Source organism: Lotus japonicus, chromosome 1 (genome assembly GCF_012489685.1).
Source record: "Lotus japonicus ecotype B-129 chromosome 1, LjGifu_v1.2".
NCBI classification, from domain to species: Eukaryota; Viridiplantae; Streptophyta; class Magnoliopsida; order Fabales; family Fabaceae; genus Lotus; species Lotus japonicus.
In genome coordinates, this window is record NC_080041.1 from 56,168,362 (window position 1) to 56,186,449 (window position 18,088).

The 18,088-nt window shown below is 42.2% G+C and overlaps 3 protein-coding genes across 3 annotated transcripts; 2 read left to right on the forward strand and 1 right to left on the reverse strand.

Annotated features, from left to right (window-relative positions):
• Window positions 1–265: 265 nt before the first annotated feature.
• LOC130730474 (probable aspartyl aminopeptidase) lies at window positions 266–4,993 on the reverse strand. Its single transcript, XM_057582493.1, has 11 exons — window positions 4,798–4,993; window positions 4,591–4,726; window positions 4,421–4,499; window positions 3,905–4,101; window positions 3,735–3,804; window positions 3,116–3,223; window positions 2,761–2,916; window positions 1,345–1,518; window positions 1,134–1,208; window positions 898–1,038; window positions 266–650 (listed from the first exon to the last, which is right to left on the reverse strand). Exons 1-11 carry the CDS (start codon window positions 4,877–4,879, stop codon window positions 429–431), a joined length of 1,440 nt encoding a protein of 479 aa, XP_057438476.1. The 5' UTR covers window positions 4,880–4,993; the 3' UTR covers window positions 266–428.
• Window positions 4,994–7,205: 2,212 nt separating this feature from the next.
• Window positions 7,206–8,405, forward strand: LOC130739394 (uncharacterized). The gene has a single exon (XM_057591670.1). It carries the CDS (start codon window positions 7,206–7,208, stop codon window positions 8,403–8,405), a length of 1,200 nt encoding a protein of 399 aa, XP_057447653.1.
• Window positions 8,406–8,440: 35 nt separating this feature from the next.
• Window positions 8,441–9,503, forward strand: LOC130739404 (uncharacterized). Its single transcript, XM_057591681.1, has 2 exons — window positions 8,441–9,414; window positions 9,461–9,503. The coding sequence occupies exons 1-2, from the start codon at window positions 8,441–8,443 to the stop codon at window positions 9,501–9,503; spliced, it is 1,017 nt and encodes a 338-aa protein (XP_057447664.1).
• The last annotated feature ends 8,585 nt before the right edge of the window (window positions 9,504–18,088 follow it).

Here is an 18,088-nt window from a genome sequence, read left to right on the forward strand (position 1 = left end):
AAATTGCACAACTATAGAGAAGGGATCAAAACCATAAAATATTCCAACGATGACTTAAAAGAACAAATAAAAACTCAATATATAGAGGGATCAAAAAAAATATATAACCCAATAATTTATCAATTATAATATCAACATTAATCTTATGCAAACTGATTGTGTAGAAATCAAAGATTAAACCCGGACTTCAAATCTTAGATTGTTGTGTAAGCTATATCGAAAGCTATTAACGGCGTAAGTTGATATTTTTCCTTCGTGAAAAGCATCAAAGAAAGTTACTTTTGCATTGGATTAAACCATAGTAATCTATATCATCCGAACATGACATTTGATGGTAACTCAAGCTACGTCGTGTCAAATATCAAACATCAAACGTTTCCTGGTATCTAGAGCAAAGGATTGATGAGCAATTTCTCAGTGGAGAGAACCTATATGTCCACCACAATCTTAGCATCTAGATGAGAGAACTCTTGGAAAAAGGCCTTGAAATGCTTGTATGAATAATTCACATCATCAATAGCACACATTTCTCGAATGCTATGCATTGACAACTGCGGTGCACCAACATCAACTGTGCGAATGCCCATGCCACTTGCAAGGATAGGACCGATGGTTGAACCACAAGCCATGTCATTGCGCACCACAAAGTCCTACATCAACATACCTTATTAGAATTCATCATCTCATTCTAGTGATCGCTTACCCAAAAAAAATCCCATACTAGTGATCACACAATTCCAATCTTTTTTCTGAGCAATCAAAACAGCTAATAATTTTGCTTTAAAATGCTTCAAATGCTAAAATGGAGATAATTCTTTTACATGATTGTATCTTCCCATGTGACGAAATCCGTTCAGATCAGAGGAGAGGAGTTAAAGAGGCAATGATAAAACTGACCTGAACGGGAAGGTTATGCTTTGATGCTATTTCCCTGAATATGAAGGATGTGACAGCATTGGTTGCATAGCGTTGATTAGCATTGTTTTTAATAACAAGTCCTGCATGTAGTTTAGGCTGATGGTTTTCTTCATGCTTGTCCTGTGAAAAACTAAAAAGTTAGGTCTTGATAACGAGCAACAATTATAATTATTGGCAAACAGTAAATCTAGATCAAGGCACATGAGAATTTGTACCATGTAATTGGGGTGTAGAGCATGCGCCATATCAGCAGATACAAGGAAGCTTCTTTGTATTGCTGTCTCAAGAAGCTAATTAAAACAAAAATCACCATAAATAAGAATAACTTAATACTGACAGCATAAATATCCCGAATGCTTACTTGTTATCCAAGTAATACATAGACAAAAAAAAGGGGGGGGGGAACTTTAAAAAAAAAAGAAGAACCTTCGAATTCGAGCTGAAGGAATTTGTAATCCTAGTCAAAGCATTCAGTATGACAGGAGAGCCAGCTCCTTGAGCAGAATTAGATCCACATTCCTCATGGTCAAACAAAGCCACCAATCTAACACCAGTCTCTTCCTCAAGACTGCTGTCGGAGGATGTAGCATCTATTAATGCCTGAAACAGAAATCGGGATGTTAGCATAGGATAACCAATAGCTACTGCACTACTTTGTTAAAAGAACTTAATACATCATGCACACATAATTTGGAATTTTCAGTCACAATTTAATCTTAGATTAAGACCCAAGAGTCCACATTTTCTGTCTTTTGAAAAAAAACAATGAAATGTTAAGACATATTGATCTGGTAGCATTAGTATAAGTGATTTCATTCAATCATATTTTTTTCTGAGAAGGAAAGTTCAAGTTGATTAGAATTTTCCTACGACTAAAGGGCATGGCATCCCTACGAAACATTATCGCTATAACTAAACCTATGATTGACAAAGTGAAACATAGCTACAAATGACTGTCAAACACCATTGATACAAACGAAGAGGCTAGCCCAAATTTACACAACCACATGAAGCACCCTATGACACCAATGTGGGACTTTGATGGATCATAGCATTCCACCAAGATCCACACTTCCACAGTCTGAGCACCCATGTGGGTTGGCTTTGTGGTCAGGATCTAGTCCCAAGAGAATACAATGACTACATCACTGCATTCACCGCTACACCTATAGTCTTGTGCCATAGATGTGCTACACTATACTCCTGTAATACTGTGGACTATCTAGTCTATTTTTTTTATAATATACTTAGTAACCTAGGCCTTCGGGAGTACAAATTCAAAATTGTAACTAGCTAACTCGAAATTGTGTGTAATGTGTTCATTTTATCTTTTCCATTGTAAATTCATCGTATAGGTACTGGTATCTGACAGACATCAATACCTACAGAGAATAATATGCAATATATACCTCAATTATTTCAGATCTGGTCCACTTTCTATCAGAAGAACATCACCAAAAAAAGCAAAAACAAATAAGTCTCTCATTCCTCCCTCCTACATCATTATATACTGCAACAAATAGATTCGAAATAACAATTTGGGTTTGAATTAGTGATCTATCATTTCAGAAGTTCATAGAGGGGATTAGGGGAAGATGAAATAAAACTCAGTTCATTAGCTATGTTCATTCCATTAGATCATAAACCATAATGTTGTAAACATATATGGTATTCAGAAACTTACTCTAGTCCTTACACTCAAGAACATAAGTCCAAAATTCAGCAACTTATAGATTACTTCTAGAGTGACATACTTCAAATCCAGGTTACTTTTCAAATTTAATATTTATATGCATGCATTTGAAACTTGACTGGATGAAACAATCTTTAAGACACTTCAACCTTCAATGAGCAAAATGACATGCAGAGGTTATCAAGCCTTCCTGAAAATATGAATTCCTTAGCAGCTCCAGCAACTATACTTGGTTGCGTATCACATGCTTGCAATTCAAAATCACAGATGTCATCAGGTTCACACCCAAGCTTGCTTGCAAGCAACTGGGGAAAAGAAGAAAGAAGTCAATCATCAACAATTAGACTCATCATATATACGTATAGAAGCCAAAACCCAAATTAAAGAGTGACAGGTTATATTCACTTGTGAAAAGTGTAAACCCACAACAAGCCAAAAAAGGAAGGCAACTGATAAAACTATAAAAGTATCAAGAAGGCAATGTGAGTTTCAAAGCCTGTTAACCTGTAGAAGAATAGGGTGGTGCTTTGATTTATCATTTTCTTTCTTTCCATCACTCTGCTTTCCACTTTCAACTGGACCATTTCCAGATGACACTTTATTAACCTCTGCCTGCACAACAAAGCTCAATGAATGCGTAAAAGCTAAATCGAAATAATTAAAAAGGAACACTTTGAGTCTGAATAAACACTGTTTGTGGAAGCTTTACTTATTTCTTTTCATTAACTACATAAAAGTCTCAAATGTATACCCGACCAAAACTACTGCATCAACAATTCAAATAAAAAACAAAGATACAAACATGTAACGCTGCATGCTAATAAAAATACAAACCCCATTTATTATGAAGACATATTCCCATGCAACAGGATGCATACTTAACCAAAAACTGATCTCTCTGACCTCTAGAAATCATAAAATAATAATTCAGGTAACCCAAATTTTAAAAGATAAAATAATGTACTAAAGGCAGGACTGAATGCATTAAACCTGGACAGTACAATACCAACAAGTCAACAACAACAACAATAATAATAATAACAACAACAACAACAACAATACTTCACATAGGATATTTAGTAACCAGCAGAAAAGCTTAACTTAACAAGAATAGCATGATTACCTTCAGCGCTGTTGCGAGAATGGGAAGAAGATGAGTCTGCTTGTTTACTTTGAATCCATCATTAACATCCCTGTATCAAAGGAAGAAGACGAAAATAAATTGATGACAACAGTCAAGCTAGCAAACAAACAGGCAATGCATAATATATCCCAGCGGACAGCAACAAAAACCTGTCTAAGTGAATGGCCAAAGTCGGGATCCGCATTATGGGTTCATCAATTCTAACAAGTCGATGTGAGTAACCAGCATTATTCCCTTCCCTTACAATGACCCTCCCGGCCACAGTCAAGTCCCTATCGAACCACGTGTGCCACAAGCCACCTCCATAAGTTTGAACACCAACCTCCAAAATCTCACCTTTAACTACCTGCCAAAACAACAATCCTTATCAAATACTGATTCCAAAGCATTTCTATCTTTCTAGTGGTAAATAGTTTGGGTAATTTGTATGAAATCATAGATTCAAATCTTGTACAAAATGGTAAATATCACGAAACGAATAATAAGCGAAGTGTATGTCTTTTCTATATAATAACAAAAATCATCTGTAATTGTGATTAAGTAGTGCCTTATGAATCAATGACTCGTACTTATCGTTTCGGCCTGTATAGCAAAGCTCAGAAATCAAACACCATTTTCGCCGCAGTACATTCGCTAATCGGATCAATCCAAAACTAACTAGTTACCTTGGATACCGGCTTCAGTTTCAGACAAGGACTATCAGTGTGAGCCCCAATCAAGTGAAATCCATTTCCAGCAACATACCTAACAAGTGAACAAAAAACGGCAATTCAAAAGATGAAACGACAGATTATTATTCAATTAGCGGTTGAAAAATCGAGGGATTTGAGGGAACCTTTTGCCGATGGCGAAGGCAACGATGGTGGAGTGGTTTCTGGTGAAGAAGTACTTGCTCCCTGGTTTCAGTTCCCACACTTCCTTCTCGGAGAGGTGTTCGTATCCGGCGTTTCGCAACCGCTTCTTGGCCTCATCTGAAACGTGATTAATCGGTGAGTGAAGGATTTGAGATTGGAAGAGAGGATTTGGGTTTTGTGGATTTTACCGACGGCGTGGAAAGCGGTGGGAGAAGCGTTCAGGAAGTCGATGAAATCGGAAACGATGCCATGGCTGTCTTCCGTCGACATTTCGGATTCTAGGTTGACTCTCGTCTCGCGCGGTGGAGCTCTGCTCTGCGCAGTGTGAAGAGGCTAAGCAAATCTGTCACTGTTTCTTTATCCAATGCGGTTTGCGTTTGGATACAATATTCTCATCTCATAAATTAAATTGATTTTGTCGCCTAGTCTTTAGCTGAAGTGGAACTGGTAACAGTCAGGGGGACTTTTTTACATCACTACTAGTGCAGTTTTCAAACAGTGCAAGTTTTAAATTATTTAAGGATTTAATATAAATAGCCACTAGCATTGGTGATTTCATGAATTTTTTTTTTCTTATAAAATCGTCATTAACATTGGAGATACCTCTTTTTTTTTAATGAAATCGTCACTTGTAGTGGCGACGCCGACACCATAATTTATTTATTTTTACTCTGTTTGCTACTGACGGAAAAACGTCCGTCACAAAATCCTAGTATATAATAAGTAAGGAAGTCACAAACAATATTCTGTCGCTAATACTTTTGCGACGGAATTATTTCTAATCTACTATCCGTCGCTAATTTTGTTTTTCATTATTCACTAGGATTTTGTGATGAATAACTTCGTCGCAAAAGAAACTTCGTCGCTAAATACTTTACGACGGATATCTTCTCTCTTCACTTTCCGTCACTAATACCTTTATATAATGGGTTTTTCTGACTGACGTTTTTCTGTCACTAACGAATAGAGTCAAAAATATATTTATAGTATCGCCACTGCAAGTGGCGATTTCATTAAAAAAAAAAAAGGTATCTCCAATGTTAATGGTGATTCCATAAGAAAGAAAAAGAAATTAATAATCGTCAATGCCAGTGGCGATTTATGTTAAATTCGTAAATAATTCAAAACTTGCACTAGATTGGTAAATAAATTTGAAAACTCCACTAGTGATGTAAAAAAGTCGTCAAGGGGACATAAAGATTGGTGGAATAAAGAGGGGAGGGTCCGGGGTTCAAACTTGATTAATTTACTAACATTACAAATAACTAATATTTGCTTATAAAAAAACATTTTTCCTTAGAAAGAAAAAAGAAAATATATATATATATATATATATATATATTTGTCTATAAAAAAATTAAATTGATTTTAATAAAAAGAATTATGGAAACTTGATTTTTTATTAAAGCGGGCAACCCGCCCCGCACTCAACACGTATAGAAGAGAGGTGGAGCGGGCTAGCCCACATGAGACGCGGGTTGGAAAAGTCTGGTCTGCCCCGCATAATGGCGGATTTGCGGGCTCGCGGGCTAGCCTACACAAAAGGAAAAAAAATTAACCTATAAAATGGTGATTTTACCCTAAAAAAAATAGATTTTTTCCCTCTAAAAATAGTGACATTGGCCTAATAATATTAAGAGTCACACTGCACTTCTTAATACTAATTAATATAAATGAATTATAAATACAAAAACATGTCATACGATATGTGAAACTCTCACAATTAATTCCACTTATTCATCAAAGACAAATCATCAATTGTTCTTGTAACTTGGTTCTAGTATTTTACCACAACTCCATGCTAATGTCTTCATGTCGTAGAAATAACTTGACTTGTAAGGGAAAAATTGATAGCATTGTATTTGAGATTTGACTTGTAAGGGAAAATTTGACAACATTGTATTTGAGGCTGGAAAAATCTGATCAAGATTAATTAAAAACAAGTCACACATTTTAGGGAAACATATTTTAATCATATATGTGGTACTGTTACATATATAGCTTTAGAATACTATGGTAGCGTTTGGAAACTGAACAGAACGGGACAGAACGGAACGCAACAGAACGTAACAGAATGGAACGGGACAGCTTTTTTATGTGCGTCATGTTTGGTAAATACAAAATGGACAGAACAAAACCAGACACTTAATTACATACATACCCTTATTATATTTATTGTTTCATTAAACATAAAAAAATTAAATAGAATAACTTGTATACAAATTAACTTAAATCGTGTAAAATATGAGCGAAGATACGTTCATGTTTTCGGCTGAACTACCACCACCACCACCCCCCCCCCCCCACGCCACCTGATCAACACAAACCAACGTTTAAGGAAAAGGTCCTGGGAAAAGGACCGGCCAAACGACGGGAGGCAAGGCAGTTCCAGAATCTGGTGAACTCGGGGTTATTGGTGAAGGAAAATGTGAATGGGGATAGGCTTTTCCCAAGTTTTGACTTTGTTGATGAGGCAGAGTATGAGAAAATTTGTCACCCATGGCAGGATTGCCTTGTAGTTAAGCTACTAGGCAAGCATATTGGCTACGTTGCTCTTTGTGAAAGATTACGCTTGATATGGAAACCAGTGGGAGGCATGGAGATAACGGATGTGCACCACGGGTATTTCATGGTTCGGTTTGATGTGGAAGCTGATCGAGAGAGGGCTGTTACTGGTGCCCCATGGTTGATCTACGATCATTATTTGTCGGTTAAACCCTGGACCAAGGACTTTGTGGCAGCTGATGACAGGATCAATACCACCATGGCATGGATACGCATACCAGGTTTGGGCATGCAATTCTATGATGAGGACATCTTGATGACACTTGCTACTGGAGTAGGGACACCGACCAAGGTAGACATGACCACGGCGGACATGCGGCTGGGGAAATTTGCGCGCATATGTGTTGAGATCGACTTGGAGAAACCCGTTGTGGGCATGCTGAGACTGAGAGGGGTTTGGTATAATATCGAATATGAGGGTCTTCACTTACTCTGCTCGAAATGTGGCTGCTACGGCCATATGTCGAGAAAGTGCAAGGTTATCGCGGCGGAGACTGTGGCGGCCGCATCCTCGACGCCAGCGACGAAGGCTACCGCACCGAGCGCACAATCTGGGACAACCCTAGAGGCGGCTACAGATCCTGCAATCAATGCAGATTCTATGCAGGCCGAAAATTCAGCACCAAAAACGGCAGCTTCTGTACCAATTGCCGCACATGGTAAGTGGTTAATTGTGGAGCGGTCAAAAAGGAAACAGAATCAAAACCGCCAATCAGGAGGGGCAGCTGCGAAATCTAAGGAGGGTAGTAATGCTAACAGATTTCATTCATTAGCCAAATTACAGGAAAGAGGAACAGAGCCCGTAATTGGTGGTGTAACTGGCGGTGCAATGATTGTGTATGATGGCAGCAAAAAATCGTACTCAACTGAGACAGCTAATGCAAAAAAACGGTCTCGAAGAGACGAGGGGAAGACATCACAGGCGCTGGTCCAACCTCCTCTGAGAATTCTGGAACGCCAATCTTCACAGCAAACACGTACGCTGGCGAGGGAGCAAACTACAGGGAGTGCATCAGGTAAGCCGAAAACAAGGATGGTTGGTAACAAAGTGGTTTTTGATCTGGGTGGAGGCGCAATGTCCACCGAGAATATGAAAGCACTAGGTGGAGATAGATACCAATTGTTTGAGGATGATGCAGCAACGACGGTGTGTGTTGGGGGTGAACTAGCAGCCACTAACCCTCAGAACCCAGGACCTAATAATCGGATGATAATTGTACCCAGACAGTAGGGGTACATTGCCAAGTTCCTTGTAATATTGTTGTTATGGATAGCTCTCCATTCCAAATTATTGCATGGAATATACGTGGTGGCGCCGGAGCGCGTGGACATCGCAGAGTTAAGGAATTGGTTAGGGCTTTCAGACCCTCCATCTTTGCGTTATGCGAAACACATTGTAGATTTGCACGGGTTCGTAACTTCTGGCAGCAGCAAGGCTATGAGCTCATTCATGAAACAGAAGCCACTGGACACAGTGGCGGAATATGGTTACTTGCTCCCACTACCAGGACATTCCAAATAGGTCTCGTTGAGTCTTGGGAGCAAATGATCTCAGTAGAGGTCCATCATGGTGGTCGGCGATGGATTTGCACGGCGGTGTATGGAAGCCCTAATCCTGTGCGTCGGCAAGACTTGTGGTCGTATTTGGCAAGCTTCCGTCATCGGTGCCAAGACCCATGGCTGGTTCTAGGGGATTTTAATGAAGTCTGCTCCCCTTCAGAGGTGTGGGGAGGAGAGTTTAATAATGCCCGCGCTATGAGCATGTTGAATATGTTGGACATGTGCTCTCTTATTGATCTGGGGTTCACCGGGCCAAAGTTTACTTGGGAGAGGCGTGTTAATGGCAGGAGAGTGATGGCGAAGCGCCTTGACAGAGCTCTAGGAGATTTAGCGTGGAGATCAACATTTTGCGAGGGTTATGTTGAACACTTAACTAGAGTATACTCTGATCATGCACCAGTTTTGGTTCGTTTGGAAGCCCCCCCATTGGAGAGGAGGCCACGACCTTTCCGGTTCCAAGCAGCATGGGTCACACACCCATCGTTTGAGACAGTTGTACAGCATACTTGGGAAGGACAAGGACGTTCGCTTAAGGAGAAACTTTCAAACATGCAAGAGGCCGCAACTAAGTTCAATAAGGAGACCTTTGGAAACATACACAAGCGTAAATGGCGTGTGGAGCGTAGACTACAGGGGGTTCAAAACGAATTAGATTGGAATGCTTCTGAATCCTTGTCTAGGTTAGAGAGGGAGCTTCAAAAGGAATATGATGATATTCTACTGCAGGAAGAGCTGCTTTGGTACCAAAAGTCGCGTGAGCAATGGGTAATGTTTGGAGATCGCAATACAAAATTTTTCCATCTCCAAACTGTTATCCGCCGCAAGAGGAACAAGATTCATGGCTTATTCCTCCAGGATGGGAGTTGGTGCACCGATCCCAACATGCTTCAGGAGGAGGCAAGGAGATTTTTTATTAACTTGTTTTCTATTGATGTACATGTAACGAGGAACTCAATTATGGAGAATCCTACTCCCACCATACCAGAAGTTGAGAGAAGAAAACTGATTGCCCCTGTCACCTTGGAGGAGGTCCGGCATGCCGTCATGAATATGCACTCGTTCAAAGCACCTGGCTCAGATGGCTTTCAGGCATTTTTCTATAAGCAATTTTGGAGCACTGTAGGCGGTGATATGCATCAGATGGTAGCCAAAGCCTTCCGAGAGGGGCGCGCAGACCCTGCACTCCTTGACACCTTGCTTGTTCTTATTCCGAAGGTGGAGAATCCGAGCCGTCTTAAGGAGTTGAGGCCAATTAGCTTGTGCAATGTGGCTTATAAGGTGATAACGAAAGTGTTGGTAAATCGCCTTAGACCATTGCTTACAGAACTAGTGGGTCCACTTCAAGGGAGATTCATTCCAGGGAGGGGTACTAGGGATAACATTATCTTGGCACAAGAGGTCATTCACACCATTCACAAACACAAGAAAGGAGGTGGTTTGGTGGCGTTCAAGATCGATTTGGAGAAAGCTTATGATAGGGTGAATTGGGATTTTCTTCGGGCTACTCTTTATGACTTTGGGTTCCCTCCACAGCTAGTGGCCCTGATTATGTGGGGCGTTCAAGCGTCTAATATCTCTATCTTGTGGAATGGTTCGAAGCTTGAGTCCTTTGCTCCACAAAGAGGACTCAGGCAAGGAGACCCACTCTCTCCATATTTGTTTGTATTGTGTATGGAGAGGCTTGCTATTCAAATCCAGAAGTTGGTGGAAGATAGGAGATGGGACCCAATCCGGGTGTCGAAGGATGGGACAGGTATTTCTCATCTATTTTTTGCGGATGACGTCCTATTATTTTGTCAAGCCACTGAGGAGCAAGTTCAGCTTGTATCCGAAACTCTCAATGACTTTTGTGAAACATCCGGTATGCGAGTTAATTTGGAGAAATCCCGTATGTTTTGCTCAACAAATGTGGACCAAGGGAAACAAAGGCGCCTCTCTTGTATTGCTGGCATGAGAAGAGCTGGGAATCTTGGGAAATATTTGGGAATACCTCTTCTCCAAGGGAGGGTCAAACGGGACCACTTTGCATCCATCATAGAGAAAGTGAACTCTAGACTAGCTTCATGGAAGAGCAAGCTGCTTAACAAAGCAGGACGGCTGTGCTTGGCTAAATCTGTTCTATCTTCGTTGCCTGTGTACACCATGCAAGATCTTTGGCTCCCAGAAGCAGTATGCAACCATGTGGACAAGATGGTTAGAAAGTGCATTTGGTCGAAGGGAGATAATCACAGAAGTTGGAACCTTGTAGCTTGGGATGATATCACGCAACCAAGAGACAAAGGTGGCCTGGGACTTAGGCGTGCAAGGGAGAATAACGAAGCAATGCTAGGGAAAATGGTTCAGAGTCTGTTGCATGAGAAAGAGACTTTATGGGTGCGAGTCATGTCAGAGAAATACTTGCAGAATGCCTCAATTTTGCAGACTCAGCATACACGAGGAGAATCGTATATGTGGCGGGGAATAGTCAAGGCAAGAGACGCGGTGGCAAGGGGGTTTCGCCCTCGCTTAGGGTCTGGTAACTCATCCCTTTGGTACAGCAACTGGTTGGGTACAGGGATGATAGCGCAACGGATTCCTTTTGTTCATGTCACAGACACAAAGTTATGCGTGGCAGATCTGTGGCGGCACGGAGGATGGGACTTTAACCAGTTATATACTCAATTGCTTGATGAGATTAAGCATGAAATCAGCATAGTGCAGATTCCGCAGCAACCAATCGGAGTCGATAAGATTTTGTGGCATGAAGAGAATGATGGTAAGTATACTCCTGCTTCTGCCTACACCATGCTCACAGAGAATAACCAGCCTACGTCGAGCCTTTGGAAGTTGATCTGGCGGTGTCGTGCTCCGGAAAAGGTGCGTTTTTTCCTGTGGCTAGCAGCAAAGGAAGCGCTGCCCACAAACCACCGACGATGACGATGTAATTTGACAGATGATGAGACTTGCCCTACGTGTGGCGCGCCAGTGGAGGATGTGGAACACATTCTGCGTCAGTGCTCGGCGGCGCAGTGGATTTGGAGCCACTTCCGCTCGTTGGTACCGCGTGTGCCACCTTCCTTGAGCTTTAGAGCGTGGCTGGTGGGACACCTCCAGCACGCCGACCATGCTGCCTCGTGTGCCATCTTGTGGCTCCTCTGGACCTGGCGGAACAACAAAACTTTCGAAGCTCAACATTGGCCGATCGAGGTAGTGCTGCGGAAAATCCAAATAGCGGTGGTGGAATTCCAGAGGTGGGGAAGATTGAAGCACGCCAAATCCAACGAGCAACAAGGGGATGATGCTCTAGAAGCTGGAATGGTAGAGCTGTGCACAGATGGTAGCAGGCCTCAGGACTCTCATGAGATTGGTGGGGGAGGAGTTTTGAGGGATAGAGATGGCAGGTGGCTGATGGGGTTTGCAGCGTACTGGGGGGTTGGGGATGTGCTCACGTCGGAATTACGTGCCCTCCATGAGGGATTGAAGCTCGTTTGGGATCTTGGGTATCGTAGGGTGGTTTGTCGATCGGATTGCATGGAGTTAGTTGGTTTGGTGACAGGGGTGCAGGAGGTTGATCAGTATTGGCAACGAGATTTGATCCAGCAAGTTCGTGAGCTTATTCGTGGTGATTGGAAGGTCACAGTTTCGCATATCTCTCGCGACCGGAATGCAGTAGCTGATGCTTTAGCCAAAACTGCTACTAGAATCCGCTGTCAATGGAAGGTGTGGCACCTACCTCCACCTGATATTGTGCCCTTGTTGTGTCAGGATGTTCTTCTTTAGCTTTGTTTAGCTTTCCGTTTATTACCAAAAAAAACTTAAAACCTTAAACCCCTTTCATGTTTCACGCCGTCACCTCCTGGGTTCTCTCACAAAACTGTTATTCTAAAACACCCCAGGTATCAATCCTGGGATTTCAAGCATTTTCAATTCAAATACACACCTTTGACAAATTTGTCATTCTCGTTAATTTAATTGGTGGTTCAAATTGAAAATAAAACTTTGCTATCTTTTTCCATTCCCCTTAGGAGCAATCACCAACGAGACATGTACATGGGGAGAGGACGATAGATTTATTGAAGAATGATGAAATGTAAAATAGGCATGTAATCTCCACAGAGACAGGGAGAAAAAAAAAGAGGACGACAATGGGTTTGGGCGAGAACGACGCAGAATCACCGAGACAGAGAGTAGTTTTGTCAATATATATTCAAATCTTATTAATTTGGAAAAAGTCCAAAAAAATTGTGAGAAATTAACTGATATTATGTGCAGGTGATGATAAAAATCATGAATTGATAAGGAGATACTAGTAATAAATTGGGGATAGTTTTGTCTTTTTATTGAGTGTTCCGTTCTGTTCTCTTCCGTTCCACCCTTTTTCAGGGAACCAAAGTGTTCTGTTCCAGGAGTCTTGTGTTCTGTTCCGTTCCATCCAAAAAATATGACAAACACGGAACAGAACACGTATGTCCCGTTCCGTTCCCTTCACACCTGTCTACCAAACACTACCTATATGTTGAACAACATTCATCTCCATCAAACTTTTGCGTTTTGCTTTGAGCACTTCCATTGTGATAAAATACAACCCATACCAAATACCAAATTGAGAAGCGTTGAAATATAGAACATGAAAAAATTGAGAAAAAAATGCAAGTAGCAAATCACATATTAATATGGGAAAAAATAGAAGCGCGGGTTAACCCGCCCCGCTACAGGTGGGCCCGCCATGTTTGCGGGCGGCTTGCATGATTCGCTGGCTCATTTTTCACGGCCCGCCCCGCCTTTTTTCGTGGGCTTGTGGGTTGAGTCTGCAAGCCGTGCCCGTTTTGACACCCCTAATATATATAAATATAGATAGTGTTAAAAAATAACTCCTCTCAACATGGATACAACATAAAGTTGATCAAAACTCTGCCACTATAGCAAAAACCTCGAGAAAATCCTAAAGCATGAAATTGTGCTTAAAAGCAATCCAAATACCTAGCATCTGCCCCAAAGGATGTCTCCATTGAAATCGAAAATGACGGAACAAGTCGCCCGATACCCACAAACAAAGACCTAATCAAGCCAAGCAGATTAAAGACCCCACCAACAAAACCCAAACTAAGCGCTATACGGTAGAGACCTAGAACCTAAGCTATGAGCAAAAAGTAGTAAGATAAACAACGGAAGAAGCCATCGACAATCGCCAACAACGACAACGCCTTTAGATCCTCAACAGCACCTTCAGAACTTCAAACTCCCCATCAATGATCTCAGGGAGAAGAAAAACACAACTAGAGCTCCATCCAAGAAGAGGACTGGTCGATCGAAAACACCTACGAGGACGGAGACCCTTGTCTCTCCAAAAACCCAAAGAACCAACCCTGAGATCAAAGAAAGGCGGCGCAGTCATAAGCTCAGAGAGGAGGTCAAGGACCACCACCAGAAGCACGAGAATGACCAGATCTGACTTCAAGAGAATAATAGAACCCACGATCTGGAAAGAACCTCAACGCCACACACACAACCAGCACCGCACTTCTAAATTGAAGCCGCATCCTGGCTCAATCCATCATGGCCAGACTCTGCAAGCTATGGCGTCAACCCACATGGAGAGCCACTAATCAGCAAAAACACATCGATCCAGATGCCCACAACGCCGCACTGAGCGAGGAAGGAGGAAGAGATGTTCGTCGGATCCGGATCTGGTCTGGAAAGGACAACACTGCCAAGATCTCAAAAAGGGGAAAGGAGGAGAGTAAGAGGATGAGGATGAGGAAGGCAAGGGAGGGAGGGTGCGATGAAAAGGGAAAAGAGAGCTACACGGAGGGTTGCCACCGCGCAGGGGTGGCGCGACGACCACCAGAACGAACCAGAGAGCACCGAGAGGAAGAACAGAGGTTTTAGAGAGATGAAAAGTTAGAGGGTGGGGGGCGAGTGTTGATGGTAAATCTTAAAATGGAAAATATATATATTAAATATTATGTGTACACATCTCATATTTGTATGTGAATTGGGAAGTAACTTGAATGTCCATCCTCATACTCTTAGGTACGTATATGCATGTATCAGACTCATTATCCAGAGGAATGCAAGTGAACCAAAATATGACTTTCACTAATTTTATTTCTTAATAGAAAATAAAATAAATAATAAAACATAAATAAAAATTAATTATTAAAATGTAAAACCATTCAAATACTTAAAAATCAAAATGGAGTATTGTTCTGTACTAGGGCAAGCTTACGTAAGAGAAAGACAAAAAGTAAACCCTAGCAGAGCACTAAAATAGCAAAACTACCATAAAAGGAATATTCTCATTAATGCTGAAAAAGTTGTTTTCGTACAAGTGGATGACCTCCCCTTTTATAGAGGGGGTGGTCATGATATGGACCTTTCCTATATTTGGGCCTGACAATCAGGGCCCAAATCCCTGTACATATAAGACAAATCCAAAGGAATCTTCCAGCTGGCTTGTGGGTCCATCATCTAAGGGAGGGCAATGAAGCTCGTTGTGTCGCACTTCCCGCCGTGGCTATCTTCAATGGTTTATTGTTCATTTTGGGCGGGACATAATCTTCTTTATGTCCCGCCCAGTCCACATGCCCCCAAGACATGAGACTCGAGTAATGAGTCGAAATGTCTTCATCATGTTACCTAGTAGTTCGCCTCTATTGTTTATTCGTTCATCGCCATTTTACTTTCGTTGTTACATCGCCATTTTCACGCTTCGCCACCTTTGTTGCCGTTTCAAAGATATGTCGCCTCTAATCATAACCGTCAATCACGTCTTTTCAACTGACGCACGTATCCTTGTTTTCCGGGATTTCGTCATCATTTGTTATAAATGCAATTTTCAGTTGTGCGTCTCGAGGAGTAATGTCTTTTCGCTTCCTACCTTTTCGAATTTCAAATCCCACGATCTTCCCCCACTCATTCTCTCTCCTCCTTTCTCTCTATAAAAACCCCTTTTCACTTTTCATTTTTCACTTTCTCAAAACTTTTGTTCTGAAAATCTTTTCACCGCAGCTTTCATTCTCTTCTTTGAACTCCGGTAAACCTTTTCTTCCTCCGGCCGTCGTCATTGCGCGGTGCTCCCCTATTGCCGACGTTCTCCTTTCTCAAATCCACAGTTCTTCCCCTGGTTAGTTTTTCTCTTTCTTGAGATTCTTCGTTTACTTCTTTTTTCTCTGACTCTGTTCATCTTCTTTCTTCTTTTTGTTTGTTCATCTTCTTTCTTCTTTTTATGAAACTGCCTCGCATGTCTTTACCAAACGCTAGCCTTTCTTCCCTAGAACTTTCTTCACCCTCCACGGAGGAGGAAGTTGTCGCCCCCTTCTATAATTGAAATTCACTCCTCGCCTTCTACCCATGATGATTCCGGTCCAGCCGGATCTGTAGACTCAATTCTCTCCTCTAATGGAGATTTGTCTTCACCTGAATGGCGCTCTGACGTGCATTTAGTTGAAGATAAATGTCTGTTGCGTTCTATCTGGAGCAGCGTTGGGAGCATTAGTTCGCTTCGAATATCTGCTCAAGGGTTCACGAAGATAAATCCCGCCACCTCGAATAATGAAGATCATCTGTTGAATGTCCTCCCATGTGGCGAAGATGACTGTGTTCTGTTGCGTAAAGAACCAGCCGATGAATCGCCCGATTTCTTCTTTGTTTATGGCTATTTCTTCTTAGACTTGAACATCAAACTTCCTTTCTCGCCGTTTATATGTCACGTTCTTTCTTTTCTGAATGTGGCGCCTTGCCAACTCCAGCCCAACGCCTGGGGTTTTCTCCGCTGCTTTGAAATTCTTTGTGAACACTTGAGTTTCACCCCAACCTATCCTTTGTTCTTCCTTTTCTATAAATCAGTCACCACTAAACCTACTTCTGTGAAATGGGTTCCACTTTTAGCCCGTAAGAACATGAGTCGGTTCACCGCCCTTAAAAGCCATTACAAAGTATGGCAGAAAAAATACTTTAAAGTTATGGAGTCGCCCGAAATAAAGAACTTGTTCCGAGATTCCGACAATAACCCTCTCTTCCCTTTTTACTGGACAAAGAACCCTCGCCGAAAAATATCCGTTTCATACGACGCCTTGGATGAATCTGAACAAGGCGTCGCCGATTACCTCCGCACACTACCAGTAATTTCTGGTCACGACTTGATTGAGGCGTCGAAATCCGGCACTTTAAACCAATTTTTTAGTAAGTTTATAATCTTTGCACGTAACTTGTTTTTCTTTTTGTTCATGTATCTCGTCTAATTGGTGTTTTCCATACAGCTACGATGGGAAAAAGCAAGGTTGACGCGAACCCAATCAAGATGAAGGAATACCTCGCCCAGTCTGCTGCGGCGGCGAAGAAGAGGGCCGCCGAAACTGAGCAAAAGAAGAAGAATGAAGGTACTTCGGGTGCTGACAACGTCAGGGACCCTAAACGTCAAAAAACTTCAGGTGCTGCTGGTGGTAAGCCTCTCCACCAATCGACTCTCGATCCAAAAAGTCATCCGGCTGAGAAAAAGAAGGGACATGACAATGTCCCGCCCCCTCAACAAGATTCAAGCGCGCTAATCAACCGCCCACCAACTCCATTTAACCAAGCTGGCCCTAGCTCAGCCATTGGTGGCGAGGCTCCTCCCCCCTTGCTGAACTTGTCGGATCCTCACTTCAATGGGCTTGAATTCATGACCCGTACTTTTGACAACCGGATTCACAAGGACATTTCCGGTCAAGGCCCCCCCAACATTGCTTCCGTGGCGATCCATCACGCGCTTTCTGCCGCCAGTACTGTGGCGGGAATGGCTCAGTGCGTGAAGGAGTTGATATCGGCCAAGAACCGTTATGAAAAGAAGGCGGCTGATTATAAGACAGCCTATGAGCGGGCTAAAACTGATGCTGAGACTGCCAACAAAAAGCTGAAATCTGCTGAGGAGAAGTGTGCTAAGTTAACTGAAGACTTGGCTGCTTCGGACCTGCTTCTTCAAAAGACCAAGTCTGTTAAAGAAGCCATAAATGACAAGCACACTGCCATTCAAGCCAAATATCAAAAGTTGGAGAAGAAATATGATCGCCTGAATGCTTCCATCATAGGGCGTGCTTCTCTTCAATATGCTCAAGGCTTTCTGGCGGCCAAAGAGCAGATCAGTGTGGTTGAGCCGGGCTTTGATCTTTCCCGCATTGGGTGGCTGAAGGAGATCAAGGATGGTCAAGTAGTTGGTGATGATGACATTAGCCTCGACCTCCTTCCCCAATTCAATGATGAGAGTGAGCCTGAAGAAGATGGCGAGGATGGGAATGAGCAGCACGGGAATGAGGATCAAGAGAAGGAAGATCCTCAAGCTGGGACAAGCCAGGGCAACAACGCCAACAACGAGAACCTGGCTTGAATTTGTTTTTA